We start from the raw sequence: 20,030 nt of genomic DNA, 5'->3' as shown, positions 1-20,030 counted from the left end.
CGGTGTCATCTGGCTGTAATATTTGTTGCTATCTTCTACCCCACAATGTTGCAATGTACTGTAAAACAGCTGCTGCCTTTCTCTCTAGAAGTGCTGGCATTTTGATAGTTGCTAAAATGATTCCTATACTGTCTGTGCTGAGATTTAGAGCACTCAGTGTGATACTTATATGCATGGAAAGTGGAAAAGTTTTTTGGGGGGGTGGAGAGAGGGGCGTGGTTACTTTCATCAGTGTTGATGACACTGTGTGCAGCAGAAATTTCAGCGGCTGAAGCCATTAGATTATGTGCTGACAAGCCTGAATTCTGAAGCTGGCCAACAAATTTAATTAACATTCACAGATTTTCAGGATCAGAGGAGGGTAAAAGCTCCTGATTTGGCAAGATTATCTGCAACTAACCCCTTGAAATACAGGAAGGTTTGGATCTGTTTCTAAATTCAGTCTTTTGTATAGTCTAGACCATTGTTCTTCAAATTTAACGTTAGAGATTGATCTGCTCCCCTGAATGTTGCATCCTCCTAATTGCTGCATATTCAGAAGAAAGTCTTGATCCTATTTGCATCTTGTTCTTAAATATTTTTTCTCTCTTTCTCAAGAAATTCCTCCAAGCTCCTAGTTGGTGATGACTGGGGAAGAATCTGCTGTTGGTGTGTGGATGGGTAGGAAGAAATAGTCAGGCCTCATGTTTTCAGCCTTTTGGGTGGAGAGAAAAGTGCCCATCAGAGCATGAAAGAGTTGAAGTCAGAAGATTATTACTGGGGACTGAATCTCAATGGAATTGTTGGAATGACCATGCAGTCAGCTCTGATTGAAATCAAAGACTGGACTCCAAAGGTGCAGGAAAGACACTGACAGACATACACATAGACAATGAGAATTCACAGTATTTGCCCTGGGAAAACTTCTGTATTTTAAATGTTATTTTAAATACTGGATTTTGCATAATTCTTTGTATTTCACAAATAATTGCTATCAAATAAAGCAGTCTAGATTTCTGCAAAAGAGCAATGTAGCTTAATAAAATGAATATATGCTAATTTTAATACTATGAGGTCAAAACACACTGAGGCTTCAAACTGATGTTAACTGTGTTCACAGCAGAATCTTTGTTCTAACAAACACAGAAATATGTTAGTATCTCTGTTCCTGCTATTCCTCATTCCCTGAGAAATGTATGCATGCCATCAGAAAAGCTTTTTTTTTTTTTTTTGCAAAGTGAAGGTAAGAACTCCTAGATCCCAGGTTGACAGTGGTGCCTTCATCCAGCTCAGCTGTAAACATGCTACAGCATAGTCTTTAGTTTCCTAATCTGACTTAACTGTTTTTTTTTTCCCCACAGTGATCTGACACAGCTGTTCAATGTATTTTCTTTCACTTTCGCTCCTGCCTTCTTTCCTGTCATGATGCCATCTGGAATATTAGCAACATACATCAGGATTTACCTTCATAATGACTCTGCATAATAGAAGTGGGTATTGGTAGTATAAGAAGGTTGAGGCCATAATCTAATACATTTAAATGCCATTTATGTCCCTAGCTGAAATGAAGAAAATGTGAAAAATCAAGGTCCTTCTCATTTTTTGAGAATTTGAAGGAGCTATATTGGTGATATCTGCCCCTCTCCTCCCACCTTACTTTACAAAGGGAACTCCTGAGAAGCTGCTTAGGCAGAGTGGCTTCCTGAACACCACAGCCTGGGTCAGGGCAGAAGGACCCTGTATGCATGAAGGCACTTATGTTCATAGCACCAAACGCAACCCCTGAACAGCCAGAGCCACAGGAGTTCCATGATTTCCATTGCACTGGGAGTGTTTGGCAATGCAGAACTGAAGCCCTGTGTGTGCTGTGCAGGACAGACTGCAGAGTCTTCCTCAGTCTTCCTCAGAGTCTGAGGAATACGAGGAACTGGTGTATGCCAAAATCTTGGTGCTTAGAAACTTGCCAGCATTATTAGGAGGAATCTGGAGTAAAAAAGATGAGTTTTTTTTTACTAGTCTCCTCTAACTGTAACAACTTTCTTCTTCCTGTAGGGTACTACTTTGTTCACATCTTGTCTTCGAATTATGTTGCTGAATGAGCAAGACTTCCTATGGCAAACAGCTGCTTTCCTCACAGAGTGCTGAGACAGCCCCCCCACCCCCTATGCTCTGTCTAACCTCCATCAAGAGTTGAGGTAATTGCCTGTGGAAAATGTAGTAATTAGAGGTTAGCTCATGATGCAGACATACAAGGAAGGCTGCATTATGTCTACACCGATGACCTGGCTGGTTATCTTTCCTATCCTCCAAGTACCTGACTTGATGATTCAAATTCCATCCTTTCTGTGCTTGGAGAAACAGACCCTGAAACTAGGGTCTAGGGTTTTTTTTTGCAATCAAAGTAACCCTACGTTGCAAAGGTTGGTTGTGCCCATCTTTCCTGAGAACTGGGGAAAGGTCAATTGCCATAGAATTCAACAAAATTAAGTACATTCCTTCTTTGCTCTTCCATCTCTCCACGTTCCTTAAAAATAAGCTGTGGTTTGGCTATGTAGCAGGATATGTACTCCTGTCAACTATGAATACAGCTTTGCTGATCCATCATCAAGGTGATTAAGAGCCATGGAAAAAGCTCACTACCCATGCTTTCATTTTACCTAGCAGGCATCTTGATAGCTGGCTAATTATCTGCTCCTTTAGCATTTTCATGCAGCCTCTTTTTGCCAATAGTTGATACTTCACTTTTTTAGAGCTGGCATTGGCATCTACTTTGCTGCCTGGGTAGCAGCATTAATGGTTCCAGTGCTCTGGACACCAGTCTGGCTTTGTCAGGTATGAGAAGAGACCACTCGAAGCTGTGGGTTAACTGTGCGTGACTTTGACAGGCTTATCTCCTTGTGCTTTACATCAGTTCTCTTGTGCCTCTGAGAGAAGGATGAGGTGCATTAGCTGTTGTTTTGGATTGCAGAACAAATCTAGAATGTGCATGTGAATGTCAGTCAGTAGGTTAAGAATGAAAGTCTTCATGAGTTAAGGTTGTTTAGCAACAAGTCCTTTAAAAAGTAGTATCTTTGAGACTTGCATCTGTCTAGCACCTGGGCAAGTTCTGCTCTGCTGCTGCACTCTTCAGAAATTTAGTCTGCTGAAAAAAACTCTGAATTTTGGAGTATAGGCTCTGGGCCATCATCTCATGAGGCTGTTGGTGTCTTCCAATTTATTGAGAAATTCTTTGTTTTTCTTCTATCTCCAGAGGACTTTTTCCAGTCATAAGTCATGGAAAGAAATGCATGCTATGGGTACCAAAAGCACCACTCCTTGCTTGGCAGAGCTGAGGCACATATACCACAGTCATTTCCTAGGTTTGATGTAGCCGGTGTCTACGTGACAGTGGTACAATGCCACTGATCATTTTCCTGCAGGCATAAGACATGAAGTAATAGTTAGAAATTTCTAATACACTGTTGAACAATTTTCTGAAACCTATCCTTCTGCAAGTATCTTCTTTTATATTTGCGCTGGGCTCCTGTGTATTTGGTAAATGATGAATGTACATGAAAGTCTGTCAGCTCTGCATGTGGAGATAGCTTTCACTACATGCGGACAAGGCCTGCTTTCTGTCTTATGATATGATACTGATTCTCTAATGGCTGCATTGAATCTAGGGGTGGCAGATCTAGAATGTGCTTGAAAATTTAGCAGGTAGAGCTATTTCACAGCAAATGCTTTCAGCATAACTCCATCACTACCGTAAGTGGCACAATGCAAGCATCACCAGAGTGTTGTAATTATCTCGGAAGCAGCTTTTGCAGGGGGTAAGTAGTTCAGGGTGAGAATTACCCTTGAAAGAAATCCAATCCCATTAGGATAAGAAATGCAGAATTAAGGCATTAATTAAGGCAGAGTTTTAACTCTGCCCCATAGGGAAGCCAAGAAGAGAAATATGGAACAGCACAACTTTTATGTGACTTTAAAAAACAGTTTAATCGGGGACAATAAACCCTAAAATGCCTTAATCACACTTCTTTGGTTATTGCACAGACCATGCGGCTTCCTTGTTTGGCAACAGAAGTCTTATAAATGCTACAGTGAGCATTAAATACTGTCTGATTTCTGTTGCTTTCTATTGGCTAATAAACACTAGTGAAGCAATATTTGCAGAGCTGCCTGTGCACTGCAAGGCCTTTGTATGCTCATAAAAAAAGAATTTGCTCAAACCTTTTTCGAAAAATTCATGCAAACCAATCTGTAACTACAACAGAAGTTCCCCATGACTATCACCATGTGCTAGAGCTTCCAGGTCCTTTTCATGCATGGATCTCAAAGCTTGTTACAAGGGGGAATTGGTAAACAGATCATCTTACTCAGGATCTCTTACTGCTGTCACAAGGGAAGTATCTGAGAGCCTTATGAACTAAAATCATTAGCAGCAATATGCTAATGTCTTATGGGAACCTGTTATCCAGAACCAAGTAGGCTTCAGGAGTACATCAGGATCTTGGCAACCATCAGCAGTATTTGCTGCAATGAATACTGAGCAAATTGTGAGCACTTACACAGCCATCTCTGGGTGAATGCAACAGGCACGTGGGAAGCTAACCCTGTTTCAGGTCAGAAATTGTCTCCTTGCTCAGTTTGGACAGGAGGCTTTAAGGACTGTGTTTCTTCCTCCTACATCTGTTCCCTGGCCAGGTGGGACATGGAGGAATTATGCTTCCCTAACCACTCCAGTTTTTGAGGGATGGGGGTGAGCACAGGGATTAAACTGCTGGAATGAACAGTGAGAGTGCTCTGTAGACACTTGTGTGTTCAGTCCATTCCCTGTGGTCTCCTGGCTGTGGAGGTCTCCAGTGGAAAAATAGTAATAGGTTAAATTTCTGCCAGTGTCTGTGTTGAGACAGACAGACACACACTTAATTTTCTTGCACTATGGGACTAACCAAAGTAAAATACAAAGTGTAGTCATGTACGGTGTCATCTTTGGATGTCACAGTTGCAGAGCACCAGATCTGGTAAGCAAGCAAACGTGCTATCTATTGCAACAGTGGGACCACGCATGTTTTAAACAAGGGATTCCAGTAGTGTTGTTGAAATAACCAGAGCTGCTGCCAGCCTAAAAATTAATTTGGTTAGAAGGTGAAATCCTTATTTGCTCCAAAGTCTTTGTCTACCTAGCAAGCTGTCCTCTGCCTGTAACCCGTTTTTTGTTGACTTTGGTTGTGTAAGGACTCGATCGCTGCCTTAAGGGATTTACCATCATGTGGTTTTCATGGTGGGTGTGAGGCTCTGTGCAGCTTTTGACTCTTCAGAGTCTGATTATGAGCTGAATATGTACTATATGTTTGGGCTGTATATTTACAGGCCCTTCCCTGTGGCAATGCTGGGACTATGATAAGTGGGAGGAAGCCCACTAGAAATCTACTCAAGCAGGTCTAATTGTACCAAATAGAACGGCTCAGTAGAGTGGAAAATAGTCCTCATATATCTACTCGAAGAAGATAATGACCTTTTAAATAACAGAAGCAATTTTATTTCAATACCCCAATTACTTCGAACTCTCAAATGTCAAAGTGCTGGGCACTTTCAAAATAACTTAATTTAGACATTTATAGCACTTAGACACTGCTAGTTTCTTATCTAACCTAATTATGGGTTGTACAGGAAATTGCAAAGCATCCCAATTAATGTTATTTTTTATAGTGATACATAGAAGTGGCCTTTGCCATTTGCTGTTGTCATGTGCACAGTGATTTACTCATTTTGGCTTTTCAGTTAGTTTCCTGGCAGGACACAGCTCTTCTATTCTCTGCTCTTTGAGAGCAAGCAAGGAGGAAGCAGAGGTAGAAATGTGTGTAGCTATGTTTTTTCCCTGGGGGATTTGAAGGGCACATGTTGCAGTGAAAGCAGAGTGCCATTGCAAGGCAGGACTATTTAAGGGATAGAGGTGCCTTATAGAATAATAACAGCTGGCTAACAACTTTGTTCATCCTCTCTGCTCTGAGTACTTAGGCCAGGATTCTCCATTTGCCTCTCTGCCACAGGGCTAGTACAGTGGAAATGAGGATTGTAAAGCTGCTTAACTGCCTGCCTGAAAAACCTCTTCACAGACAGTGCTGTGCAATTTCCCTTCTAGTTCCTACACTTGGAGAGGAGAATTGGACGTGGAGGAAGTGGTGTAGCACCTCTGAGCGGTATTCACCAGCTCCTGGCTCCTTGTCTGCTTTTATGGTAGGGGGAGGACACATCGCCAGTTACCATGTTTGAAATTGATAACTTTCCCATCCCCCTCCTCTCCTCTCCTCTCCTCTCCTCTCCTCTCCTCTCCTCTCCTCTCTCCTCTCCTCTCCTCTCCTCTCCTCTCCTCTCCTCTCCTCTCCTCTCCTCTCCTCTCCTCTCCTCTCTCCTCTCCTCTCCTCTCCTCTCCTCTCCTCTCCTCTCCTCTCCTCTCCTCTCCTCTCCTCTCCTCTCCTCTCCTCTCCTCTCCTCTCCTCTCCTCTCCTCTCCTCTCCTCTCCTCTCCTCTCCTCTCCTCTCCTCTCCTCTCCTCGAGTCTCCTCTCCTCGAGTCTCCTCTCCTCGAGTCTCCTCGAGTCTCCTCGAGTCTCCTCGAGTCTCCTCTCCTCGAGTCTCCTCTCCTCGAGTCTCCTCTCCTCGAGTCTCCTCTCCTCTCCTCTCCTCTCCTCTCCTCTCCTCTCCTCTCCTCAAATCTCCTCTCCTCAAATCTCCTCTCCTCAAATCTCCTCTCCTCAAATCTCCTCTCCTCAAATCTCCTCAAATCTCCTCAAATCTCCTCAAATCTCCTCAAATCTCCTCAAATCTCCTCAAATCTCCTCTCCTCTCCTCCTTTTCCTGTGGTGTCCTGGTCCTTGTGCTGTGCTTCCCTCCAGTGTCAAGAGAAAACTGTTAGCAGTCAGAGAATTTCCTGGAGGCCTTATTTTTCCTGAGGATAATCCAAAAGTATCGATGTTTAATTTCTTAAGGAAAAATTTGGACCTATGTACTGTATCTGCTGTCAACTGTGCCCAAATGCCATTCAGAGGAAGGCAAAAGCCCCCAAAGGTTGTCTTCTCATGTGGGGTTCTCAATGTACAGAGCCATGATGTGCTGTAGTGTTCTCATTCACTTCCTTATTGTGAAATATTACTGCTGTATTTTAACTTGGCTTAACAACTCAAACAAAATCCAAGAAGGAAAGTTTGAGTTGAACTCAACAGCTTGTGTTGAAGAGGGCCACACACAGCAGGCATGCAGGGAGGTGAGAAGTGCCTTTCCCCAGGGTTTTTCTCTATCCAGGCCCAGAACGCAGCTGAGCTTCCACACAACCTCCAACTTCCCTGGTGGTAGATGCAGGAGAGCCCCAGGCTCTGCGCATCAGGGAGAAATGTGACTGTAGTGACTAGCTGCTAGCTACTGAAATGAAATACCGAGCAGATACCAGCTGGAGGCTTTACAAGGGCTTAATTTCTGACTGGGGCTGTCAAAGACTGAAAAGACTCTGAGGATTTTGCAAACTTCCCTGCAGTGCTGGTGAGGAACGCCAGAGTTAACATAACACGGCGGCAGGACTCTCGGCCTACCTATTGTTATTCAGTCAGAGCACATTGCTTCAAAATTTAGCCTCTTAGCAGAAATACTGGAGTATGCAATAGCTGCCAAATTTACTAAAAGGGGCTGAGATAGCCAGAGAGAGGGGTTGTTTTGGAGCTATGGCATGTTTTGTGCGGGTGTTTCAGCAGGCTTTTTCCTTTGTGGCTGGTACTCCAAATGGGATTTAGAAGCAAGCTCAGAACCTGACCTACCCATTTGCCTGAATTTCCAGGGCATGGTGTGTTAATAAGCATTTCCTCTGGAATAATTTGGTTACTCGTTTCCAGAAAAGTAGTGTCAGGAATCATTTGTTCTTTATATGAAGAAAGCCTGACAGAATTGAGGTTGACAGAGTTGAGAGAATTCTTTTTTCAACCTTCCTTACACTAGACGTAGCAGTCTTCAAATATGAAGGAGGCTCGTAAAAGGAAAGAGAGAAGTTCTGTGTGTCTGCTGCAGAAAAGGCAAGGAGATATAGCTTATATGCTAGGAAACATTTTGAATGATTAGGGCTGTGGAAACAGTTCATGAGGAGAATATGGAACCCTATCACTTTAAGGTTCAGAGAACAGGTCAGAGCAGCCTTTACCACACTGAGTCAAGTTAAGTCAGGCTGAGTTGGTCCAAGCTTGAGAACAAGTGATGGACTAGCTGACACCTCAAATTCAGTTTCATCTTTACTTTACTTTCTCTCTTTCTCTCTCTTTTTTTTTTTTTTTCTGTGAGAAATAATACAAACTTGGTGTCTTCAGTTCTTCAACTGACATGCAGTCTTTCTATCTGCTTTACCTCACAACCAAGGTAAATAAAATGGAGACATACTAAGTGTTGAACAAAGCATACCAAATAAGAATATTTCAGATGTGCAAGAAACTCCAAAGAACAATTGCTATCTGCTAGAATTTAGGATTTCTTATGTTTTCACCCTGGCAAGTTAGACTGAAGCCCCAAAAGATTTTTGCATCCTGATATTGCTCACCAGAGGTGTTTTGGAGAAGTCCTAAAAACAAACACACATACACAAAAAAACAACCAACCAACCAAAACAAAACAACACAAAGCAAAACAAACCAAAACAAAATAAAAAAAAAAAGAATTTGATCTGCGTATCAAATAACAAATAAAACCTCATCTGGTTAAGTCCTGCTATGGCCAAACCCTAGCTAAGGACACAAGTTGATTGAACTTCTTAATGAAGAGAACCCCACAATTAAGTTACAGTTATTCTAAACCAAATAATTTGCTTGTAATTACAGATATAACATTCCAGCCACACCTACCAATTAGAAAGTTGTAATAAAGAGTGATAAAACACCCCTTCCCTGGGCTGCAGAATCAACCCCCACGCAGCCTGCGACACTAATATGATTTACTCCTATTTGCTGATGGAGAATTCTGGCAATAAAATTTAATGTGGAGGAACAAGGTGCATTTAACCAAAGCTGTAAACATCTCTAATTCTGTTTAAAGCTATAGGGTGCAGTACATTAACGTTTAACAATCTTACACTAAGTCTGTGTGAAGCTAATAGAGCTGTATTTGTTAAAATTTCAGCACTGGGCCATGTTTTACCAATGACAACAGAAGGAGTAACCAAAATTATGTGACTCAGCAGACTCCAATTGTTACTAAATATGGTATTAAGAGTCTTCATGGAAGCTCCTGTCATAAAAGAGCAGTGGACCACATTCAGCTCTGCTGCTGTTCTGCTATAGCCAGAGGGAGTTAGGCCAGAGTGAATTCTGCCTTGTGTTTCCTGCTAAAAGGAGCTAAACCCAACTCATTCTACATTTCTTCCATTAAAGCCCGTTACACTTGGTGAAAATTTCTTCTCCGTATTCTTTCAAGTGAGTTGGTTTTAAACTTAAAGGTGTACAATTAATTTTAAGGGACAGGATGATGTTTTACTTTCTCCAACAATATGACCCTCCTTTCACTTGGATGGTCTGTTGCCTTTCTGGATTCTGTTGTCATCTGAAGTCAGTCACAAACTTTTTAAAATCTTGGGATTTTCTGCAGAATGAAAAAGTCAATTACCATCTCCTTGGATTGTCTAAATGTCAAGTATGAGATGAAAACATGTCTTCGTATCATTCTCTAGCAAGTAATAAATCCTACAAAGACTGAGAGAACTTATCTCAGCAAAAAAGGTAATTTATTTAGTTCAATTAACTATTATTACGGGGAATTAGATATGAAGCATAAACAAGAATATATAAAATATTAATACACAAAGAATAGTATTCATTAAAATACTGGCTATAAACATACAGTAGTGGACTTTTCTGAACAATGGGCATATTGGCCAGTTGTATGTAAAAGCAATGTTCATATTACCAAACTTTAAAAAGTTTTTACAACTAAGTGATCAAATTATTAAGGTGTTAGGGTTGTATTTTTAATTCCAAAGGAATTCCTAATAAGTTCTATACCTTTCTAAGTTCTTCCTTATAGCTGTCTACCTAACAGATGCTGTTTTCTCTGAATATTCAGTCAAACTCTGTCTGGTCCCTGAATGTTTGATGACTTTTTAGCACCAATTTTTTGGTCAATGAGTTGATTCCTCTTGCCAGTGAGAGCTCATCAGAGAATAAGGAAAGACATTATGCCATTTTGTTGGGTGATTAAACTCCTGGGATAATGAGAAGGTGAAACAAACCCAAATATTTAAAATGCAAATAATTACTAGCAACAAACCTATTGATAAAAACTGGCTTTAGTTTGGAAAGAACTGCTTTGATGAGGAGGTAAGAATGGAATTAGTACTATGCATAATGGCCAGCCTGCCAAGCCTTTCTTAAATTCTTCTTTTATAGAAGATGTTTTTAACTAGCATGGAAGCAAATGACTACATTTTATATCTACCACCCTGACTGCAAGGTAACTTTTTATATATGCCACGTAATCTGCACCTCCATTCAAGAAAAGTTAAAAAGCAGTTTATAGAGATTTGCTTACTCTGGGGGAACCCTCCAAAAGGCAGGGATGTGCTCTGTCCCTTTGTCATGTGTCCCCCTTCCTGCATTGCTACTGCTGCCCTCTGCTCTCACATGCTAATTGAGAGTAGCATCATGAGCGCTACTGTAAGGGTTCCTAGCTGTGCTCTGAGCCCTGGAATGAAGTTGCTGTATCGCTAAATAGCTTGACCTGTGAAGGAGGAACCTACTTGGATCACCTTGATTAAGATTTTCAAAATGCAAGGGCTGCAAGCACTATTCCAAAATCCATACTTATGCTGCTGAATCTGTGGCCTGTCAAGGGGCTCGGCACATGCTGAACATCAGATCTTGAGGAGCTGATAGTAAGATAAAGAGCCCGTGCTTTTCTCTTTCCCGCATTAACTCTGTGGTTACTCAAGGGCTAAAGCTTCCCGAGGGCTGAAAGGCGTTGGGTGTCCAATCCCTGACCTTGAGTGGAAATTGGGCATTGCAAATTTAGGAGCTTGAAAATACCAATCCAGCTATCCTTCATGGCTGATGTGCCTGGGATGCCAGAGAACATCCCATTTTCATGAATGTGTATCATAGGAAAAGGAAAAATCCCTTCTCAGTTAACAAGAGGGGAAGCGAGAGGAAGAGTATCTTGTGCTCTCACGGTAGACTCAGTTCCCTATCTCCCAAGCCCTGGCCTTTCGAAAGAAACAGCTCCAAGATAAGTGAGCAGGGTGTTACAGAGTCTGCTCCATACTAAAGGAGATGCTCTGTGATTTTTCCTCCATGTCACTTCACATCATAGCAGCTCACTAAGGTAGGCCACAGGAGGACTCTTTTGCAGGTTTAGAAGCACCAGTCTAGAGCAAGGCCAAAAAGCGTCCCGGTTCTGTGGAAGTCTCTTGCTATCAAGTTTTTCCTATCCCCAACCAGAACTTAAAAAAAACCATCAAATCCTGGAAAATGTTCCCAAGCCATAAATATTCTTCCTCAAATTGATATGGTTTACCTAGGAATGTTTCCTTTGGATTATTTTGAAGTGTTTGATTTTAAGCACTGAAGGAGGGCTTTATTAAAGGTAATGTAAGTTGTTAAATGCAATGTCATTTAGAAAGAAAATATAGAAACCAAACCTTTTGATAACTATTTTGGGGGGATAGAAGGCAGAAAAAGTAATTCTAGCTTTCCTTTTACTGTGAAAAAAAAAGTCGCAGCTTTACTGAATTATTATTTTTTATGGGATAAACAGCAGCAATTTGATGAATTTCCTGATGAATGGTCCTCATCTTGAGAAGCAGGTTGATGTGCATGGATCCTGCCACTAGTCCTTCTGAGGCTTGCTCAGATGTCCATGTTTGCAGCTGGACTTGTTGCATTAGTGTCAAAGAAGGAATAATGATTAGCATTGAAAATGCCCCAGGTGGAACTTAGTTCCCTTTTCAATGGGGGAGAGGAAGGGCAAACACTACAGGGGTGGGGTGTCTCTGGGTGTCACTTGTAGACCAGCTGCTTTTTCTATGATTACTTTCAACTACATTTTGTATAAAAGTCTCATAGAATTATAGAAGCACATGAACGGCAATAAAAAAATATGGACATTTGTATGATCTTTATAAATAAACAGCACAGCAAGAATTAAATAGAACACAGACAAAGGACATTTATACAGGCATGAACTGTTACAGCTTGTTCTCCTCAAAGAGTATCTGTGCGTAGACTGTCGTACTGGGAATGCCTTTGGCTTCCTGAATTGGCTTCATAAGTTCAAGTTCAGCGTATGTTAAATTCTCCTCTGCAATTTTTGGCTAGGAAACAAACAACAAATTACAGTTACAATGTCATTATCGTTGAATGTAAAAGTCACTTCAAATATTCTATAGAATGGGGTGTATTTCTTCTCTCACACATGCTAGTTCTACTCTGCTCATAATAAGCTTACTCTGCACCAAAGTTAGTTCAAATATGATGAAATAAAAATATTTTTTAAAAAGGAAACATTTAAGGAAATAGGAGATAGGATTTTTAGCTTCATGTCCAATTTCTCCTTGTTTCTTAAACATTGATTGCTTTAATTTGACAGTTCAAATAGTGCACATTTGAAAGATGTCTATTAGCAACATGTTTGGTCACTTTTATCTTACATTTCCCAATTTAATTTTAACTATTCACAAATTCCACAATTTGAAACATATGTGCCAGGTTTGCTTGCCAGTTACATCTTTAATCACTGACAGTCACAGTACCTCTCATTATGTTTCTTAACAGAAAAAGTGTATTAATGTTCTGCATAAGGTGGCAAAAAAAATGGGTTGAGTTGTTACTGTCATTCCAGGGGGATTTCTTCACTTTCGTAAATTGCTGTGGCTCTGTTGTCCTCAAATTTAAGACTAAAATGGACTATTTAAAAATACATATATACAAAAAAATCAGCCATGCAATTTGTTGCAGTCACAAAATTCTACCTTATAGAAAAGTTTGTATTTCTAAGACCAAGAAAGGCTTTGCCAGTTGTAAATTGAAAACTAACTCAAAGTTCATAAACCAAGGTTTCCATACAGTATTTAAGCCTTATAATGAAAAAAAAAAAAAAAGTATTTTCCAATGGCAAGTTTCCTTAAGTTTTATTTACCGCTATTTATTCCTTTCTGATTTAACATAAATGATTTCTGTTTCCTTGAAATGTGCTTGAGTAATTATTATATTGTCTTCTGGCTAAAAAGATAAACATCTAATATCCTCTGAAATCAGTCCCTGTGCTCCCCTGCTTCCTGTCTTTTGCACTTTTCTGGAATCCTTTCATTTTGCCTTGACGGTTGCTGACTCTCTACATTTCAGATTGTTTCCCTCTGGGTGGATCAGCTTACAATTTTCCAGCATGAATTTAATCTTATTTCTTCTATGTAGATCTGATCCTGAAATACTTTGTGCAGCTGCTGCTGCAAGGAGTATCACTGAAGTCAGCTGATTGTACATGTGAGTAAAGACCATCTGCAGGGCTCTGTGTCTGCAGGACTGTAATCTATGCAATTCTTCACATTGTCTTCCCCACCTTGCATGGGTAGTCCTATTTTCTCTGCGCTTCTGGTCCTCATTCACTACTAAATGCTCCACTGTTAACCACACAAAACTTCCTGTTTTTGTGGATTTCTCTGCTGTTATGATGTAAAAAGACTTCCTGTAGACTGCAACCTGATCTCATATGTAACACAGAAAGAAAGTCACATTCCTTTGTTCAAATAATCGGAGTGAACTAAAACACATATAGAAAGACATCCATGCTATCCTGGCTTAGAGTTAAAATAAAAAGTTAGAGAAAATCTGTCAGCTGCTCCGATTAATTATTTTTTTTACATCTCTCTTCTTTATAGCCTGAAAGTATCTAGGCATTTGGTTTTGCCTTTTTGATATGTTAAAGATTCCTTTTAAGACTTCAAAGCTATATCTACCTATCTTTCCAGTAGGAAGTATGCCAGCTAAATGTAGAAGCTGAGTTGATGCTGGACATTGCAATAAAAACAGCAAATACTGAAGATTTTATTCTCAGTGTGAGATAGCAGATCTAGCCTCTATTTGAAGGTAACAGTAGTTTTACTACTGACTTTAGTGGAAGTCATCTCAGCCCCTGAACATCATGATATGATGCACACAAAAAGCATCCTAAAAACATATCTGATAAAACTTTCCAAACAACTATTGATCACTGCCAGAGTAAAACTCCACATTTCCTAGGACTGACCCAGTACACCTTTTGAAGTAGAACTATTTTCATTGTTCTGTAGAAATCAGTTGCTCAGGGCATGCTAAATCTGTATATGCTTTCTTCTTTGCTGTTTAATTGCATTTCATATTATGTTTCCATTTAGAAAATGTCACATCCTAAAATAGCCACCTCAACGCCCAGCTCATGTAAATTTTAGAACTAAGATTTATGAAATCATATTGGCCAGGTGTTTTATTGTGTTAACTCAAAATTGCATTGTTTTCCAGTGTAGATTATCTCTTTATTCTTACTTTATTCTATTTATGTTTGGATATGAAAAATAACACTAGATTCCCCAAAACAGGTCATTGGGCAGTAGTGGCTGATGTGTTGTTTTCATACATTTTTATGATGTTCCTATAGTAAACATAATTTAATAAAACCAAAACACACTAAATAAATAATTGCATCTAGAAAAGCAATAAAACCAAATAAAATTAGTACTTTCATAAGTGGAAAAGGTACTTCAATTACTGCTACAAGCAACAGCAAACCATAAAATGTGTAGAATAATTTCCCTTATGCATATTTCTAGTATGTAATAATTTGATTGAAAATATGAGGAAACACACAGGAGGTTCAAAATTGTGAAGGGTATACAGTTTTCAGCGAAGGATGTGTAATAACAGTGCATGGAAGCCAACACTACTATAAAGTACGTATGGTAGCCAGGGTTGTTTTTTCGTGCGCTTTTCTGTACTTCATTTATCAACCATATGTTTAATTTAATTTTGATAGTTTGTTTGTCCAAAAACAATTTTTTTGAACAGGCAGGGAAAGAAAACTAATTCTATGATTTCATCTCTCATTTGGATTGGATACCATTTTGGCAATGTCAGCCTGGAATCCTGCCACCACCTCCTTTTTAGAACAACAGGGTGACTTTAATAACTGATCTTAGAGGTGGGACTGATACTAGGACAGAAGAGGAAGAGACAGCAAATGACTGGCTGTTCGCCTCTTTCTTTCCATCCCAGCTCTTCATCTAGGGGGTCATTGGGATTTCTATGGCTACAGTGTCGTTTCCTGAAAAATTACATCATTGTTCTTAAATTATATGGAAATGATTTATTCAAATAGAGTTCTTTTCCAAAGTGGCATTTCTAGATGTAGACTTCTATCTTGTGCATCTGTTTTCATCTTGTCTTGGGATCATACCCTTTGAAGAAATATAAATTAGGAAGAGTCATCATTTTCCAGTGTATCTTCTGGCAAATGCAAAATGATTCTTCTTCCAGATCTCTTCCAGTTTAATTTTAGTTTATTCCAGTCACAGGGCTTCCCTTGGGCAACTGTGTGAAATAATTCAGTTATAGGAACATTTTCTCAAAAAACAATCTGCAAAGTCTATCACGAGAATATCTAAAAGAAACTTAAATGTGTGTATACTCAGTTTTGTTTTTATTGGGTTTGTCCAGTATATAAATGTGTTAGAAAAGACCTGGAAGGGTTGAGATTTTAATGAAAATTACTCTGATTTTTATGTCATAATTACCAGGAATGTCAATTTTGCTCTTCCTTGGCTTAGCTGGGTTGTTTCTTGGCAGCATCGAGGATGTTTACTGTGAGAACTGTCAGACTGAAAGTTTTTAAGTTTTAACTAAAACCACTTCTATCCACATTTGTAAATAGGTATAGATAAAACAAGCAAATAATAACCTCATAATTTTAACTTGTCTGGAAAAACAACTGCTGCCAGCTTTCACTCATGGATTGCTGTAGTCTTTGCTCTTCCATGACCTCAACAGTTATTGTGAAAATGACAAAATGAATGTGAGTTTCTAATTTAAAAAAAATAATAATCCCCTGATTCTAGCTTACTATCAAAATAAGCAGACAAGGGCTCGCTTGCCTATTCACTTCAGTCTTAAATACTTAATTGACTACTGCTGCAGATATTTGCCTTGGAATTCAGTGTCTATATGATTGCACGTGATGGAGTTGTTTGGGATATGATGCAGAATGACTTTAATTAGGGATGAGAGTAAGAAAATTACACTTATAGACCAAATTGACTTGTCACCTTTTACGTTTTTGGGGTTTAACAGGCATATTTCAAGAAAGTTCCAGTCAAGAGTTTAACAATTCCTGCAGAATTCCTGCAGAAACATTAAAAACGAAACCCTACCCTCACTGCCAGGTCCCGTGTTTGTGGGTGAATGGATTAGGTCAAGCCTTGCCAATTATGCATGTTTGCTGCTCTGAATACCGGTACAGGGGAAATTGTCGCCTATGGGCTAGCCACACTGCTGTTGGGTGCACGCTGCAAGAAACGCAAACGGGAAAAGTATGGAGTCAAGAGGTGGTGGTGAGGTTTGTTTGGCACAGTCTCTAGCAATTGTGCCTTTCTCCAGGTTACTCCACAGCCCGCTGCAGTGACACGATGTAGGTCTCTCTTAGCAACAACATGCTGCAACTACCATTTTCCCTCTCCCTTTCTTTTGCATAGTCCAAACTCAGAGTTTGGGCCTTTTCCTTTTCATATCTGAGACACTGTGTTTTGTATTCATGCTATGCACATCGCTCCCCAGGGAAAGTGCTGATACTGTCCTGATGGCACGGCTCGGGAACGCCTGAGCACACAGAATCAGACCGTGCCCAGGCAGAACTCTGCAGGCCAACGGGGTGGGCTCAGGCATCGGGGCAGACTGTTGCTGCTCTCTGTGGGAATACCCTGATGGGAGAGAACTATGTGCTGCCTAAGGAACAGGGGCTAGCTTTGGAAGAGAGGGACTTCAAAATGACTTCTGCAGACTTTTGCGAAAAACCGAAGCTAGATCTGCAAGATGAATTATTCCTCAGAAATGCAACTGCTGGCTAGTAAGAGCTCTGGAATATCAACAGAGCCATTGTGCTCTCTGTGCCAAGGCTGAAAAATATGACATTGGAAAATCGTGGAGTAGGAAGTATGATTTTTGGTGGTACTATCAGTTAAAAAGGATAGTTTCTTTCCTCTAAGATGTCTGGTTTTTAATCCCTAGAAGAGGCTTCATCACTGGAAACAATGTCTGTGTCGATTTGTGAACCCTCTTTCAGCACTGCATCTAAATTTTGCTTTTAAATCCCACAGAAGTTACGATAACAACATCAGGGACAAAGACAAAGGTGATTCACTAAGGCCCATTGAATCATTTTATTTTAAAGAAACAGAATCCCATAAATATAGAGCTGGTAGTGTTTATATGGAGTTAGTCAGTCCATCTTTCTTCATTAACAGAATTAAATGTACCTAGCAGAAGTTTGTCCAGCCTGTTTTAACAGCTTTTGCAGAATAGTCCCTTTGTTAATGCTTTATTCCTTTTACAGCTGCAGAATTACTCCTAGATTCTGAACCAAACCAACATTGCTGGAAATCAGGATTATTTCTCTTTATCCTTCAGAAAGGTTCAAGGACTTTAGTTTTCTAGTGAGACACATTTTTTACTCCAAAGGTGTTATCGCACAAAAATCATCTGCTGTGGGACTTTGTAAATACACAATCCTTGGCTCAATTCAAGCAAGAGCTTTTCTGTATTTACACAAACTGTTCCTTCTTGGGGCTGAAGATAGCAATGCAGGATCTGAATGTGAATGCAGGCATAACTCAGATGTTTTGAATATGTTGTATTCTGAGTTTCAACTTGAATGTGTAAATGATATTCGTGAAGAAATATTCCTAAGGACTTCTCACATCCTAATGAAAGACTGATAAAAAAGGATTATTTATCTGACAGAGAAAAGAATTATGTGGACTGGATGAAAATATTCAAGAATCGCAGGGAGTCAAGAAAAAAAAGTTCAATTCTTCTTTGTATATCATATGTAAAATGTTACTTGAAGTCTGTGGAGATCAATAATGCCTTGAGAAATTGAGGACTTAAATCACAGATTGTTACATGTTGTGGAGAAAACAACTCTTCTAACAGAGGGTGGCATAGCTTTTAATTTAAAATCATGCAGGCGAAAAGGAGACCCGATTGTTCTCAGATCTGAAATATATGAGGTTACTGAACAGTATTTCACTTTCTTTGTTTTTCTTAAGGAAAGGGACAGTGGAGTGGTACCTGCATGTTAAGACTATTCAGGAATTCTACTAGTCATGCAAAAAGCTGACTAGCCTACCTTTCCTGGCTAGATAGCTTGGTGAATAGGTATAAGACTGGCTTGAATGATGTAGTACTTAATTGTAAGATGAAAAAGAGATCATTCACTTGCACATCTAGACCCTTCCCCAGAAGGACTCTAAGTCACTGGTTCTGGTATACAGTGGGTCTGCTTGCTTATTTGTACTCCTGAAACCTAAATGTTGAAACGATTTTTCTGATGAAGGAAACTTCAGCTTCTGGGCAGCTCTAGGAGCACCCTTCTTCATTGCTTGATTCAGGAGTATACACTGATGTAGAACAATGAGCTAAACATGAAATAAGCTTAATTTTGCTGAATACATGCAGAAGAGACCAAATCATGTCTTTCTCAGTTCCACAAGTGTCAAACACCCGTCAAGCTCCTGCTCAAAACAACACCCTTCTGCCTCACAGACACAGGACAGCTGTGCTTTGGTTGAATGCTTGCAGATCCCAGGCTTTCACACGCTTTTCTGCTGAGTAAGCGCTTCCAGTGCAGGGACTGTCCTGACATGCACTGGCTGGCACTCAGCACATTGTCAGCACTTAGCCTATAATGATAAATAAGGATGGGATTTTTCAAAGCTGGGGTGGGTGGGGAAGAGAGAGAGAGAAAAAAAAAAAAAAAAAGAAAAAATCTGAGTGTTTCATTTCTGATACATCTGTAAAAGCTGGGAATCCAGATCTCTGAGCTGTCACCAAAATGACTTCCAGAAATTTCCCTCAATCTTAGATAACCATAAGCTCTTCCAGTTTCTCAAGTAGCTTTTACATAATCATCATCAAAAGAAAATCTCAGCAATCATGTAGCACCAGGCCTCCAGTGATCCAAACCATGCTGAGACAAACAGTGCTGTCTGTGGTGCATGAGCTGTGGGTAGTGGGATGCTTCTCAGAAATAGCTCCAATATGGTCTCTGGAAAACCTCTGATCCAGAAATCACACAGGACCAATGCATATTCTGTGCTGGGTAACAAGAGAAACCAGATACGCTCTGGTAAGGAGATTCGTCAATGCAGGAGCTGCTGAAGCCAAATTGTATGTACTGTGTGCTTTACATTTACAACACGTTGAAAGAACTAGACCCAAGGGGATCATTTATAATATGGGATGCATTTATCTGATTTCAAAGTGGGATGATTTCTGACTTGGCAGAGGCCGCAAAAGTCAGAGGCAGAATCAGGAAGATTCCCTGTATCCTGCCTTATCTGTGCAGGTAGTCTTTCCCTTAAAGTTTAATGTGAAGATGATGAAGTCAACAAAAATTTTGCATACGTAAAGATTGCAGAATTTGGTCTGACTTGAAATCAAATTATTTCCACTAGCTCCACACAAGATCTTCTAAAAGTTTGGTGATGCAAACCTTCATGAAGACACTGAAACCTTTTCATTTAGATGTTCTGCACCTAAAACTCTTGGACTATGACAATGAATCTCTAGGAGGCAATGAAAGGCTTACCAGAAAATTCGTTTGAAGAAGTATAAGATTTGTCTCTACCAACTCAAAGGGCTAAGTACTTAAGGCTGTGGTGGAACAGCCCTTAGAGAGACAGATTTGTGAGCCCCTAGAATTTTCGTCTTCCTAATGACTCTCTGTGCTTCTTACATGCTATAAAAACCATCCCTTTTTGCATTTCAGCATCTCTATTTCCTTTGATCTGTACACATTTCTCATT

At 40.0% G+C, this 20,030-nt stretch overlaps 2 protein-coding genes across 6 annotated transcripts in view; one reads left to right on the top strand and one right to left on the bottom strand.

Moving 5' to 3' along the window:
• WDFY4 (WDFY family member 4) overlaps nucleotides 1-6,242 on the top strand; it is a 134,699-nt gene extending 128,457 nt beyond the window's left edge. The window contains exons 62-63 of one of the 4 annotated variants that reach the window (XR_010832719.1): nucleotides 598-1,469; nucleotides 2,032-6,239. Coding sequence is in view for 2 of the 4 variants with exons in the window: in XM_048069286.2 (XP_047925243.2) it covers nucleotides 598-664 (67 nt within the window). In the remaining 2 variants the exon portion in view is untranslated. Of the gene's footprint in view, nucleotides 1-597 lie in introns of all 4 variants that reach the window. The other 3 variants (XR_010832718.1, XM_048069286.2, XM_048069285.2) reach the window with 3 other exon arrangements.
• A 5,839-nt stretch (nucleotides 6,243-12,081) lies between these two features.
• VSTM4 (V-set and transmembrane domain containing 4) overlaps nucleotides 12,082-20,030 on the bottom strand; it is a 33,978-nt gene continuing 26,029 nt past the window's right edge. Inside the window, exon 8 of one of the 2 annotated variants that reach the window (XM_048069230.2) lies at nucleotides 12,082-12,296. In XM_048069230.2, the coding sequence (XP_047925187.2) occupies nucleotides 12,171-12,296 (126 nt within the window). In that variant the 3' untranslated portion in view covers nucleotides 12,082-12,170. The other variant, XM_048069232.2, reaches the window with a different exon arrangement.

This window comes from Anser cygnoides, chromosome 7, assembly GCF_040182565.1.
Source record: "Anser cygnoides isolate HZ-2024a breed goose chromosome 7, Taihu_goose_T2T_genome, whole genome shotgun sequence".
Lineage (NCBI taxonomy): Eukaryota > Metazoa > Chordata > Aves > Anseriformes > Anatidae > Anser > Anser cygnoides.
This window is presented reverse-complemented; position numbering and strand designations above follow the sequence as displayed.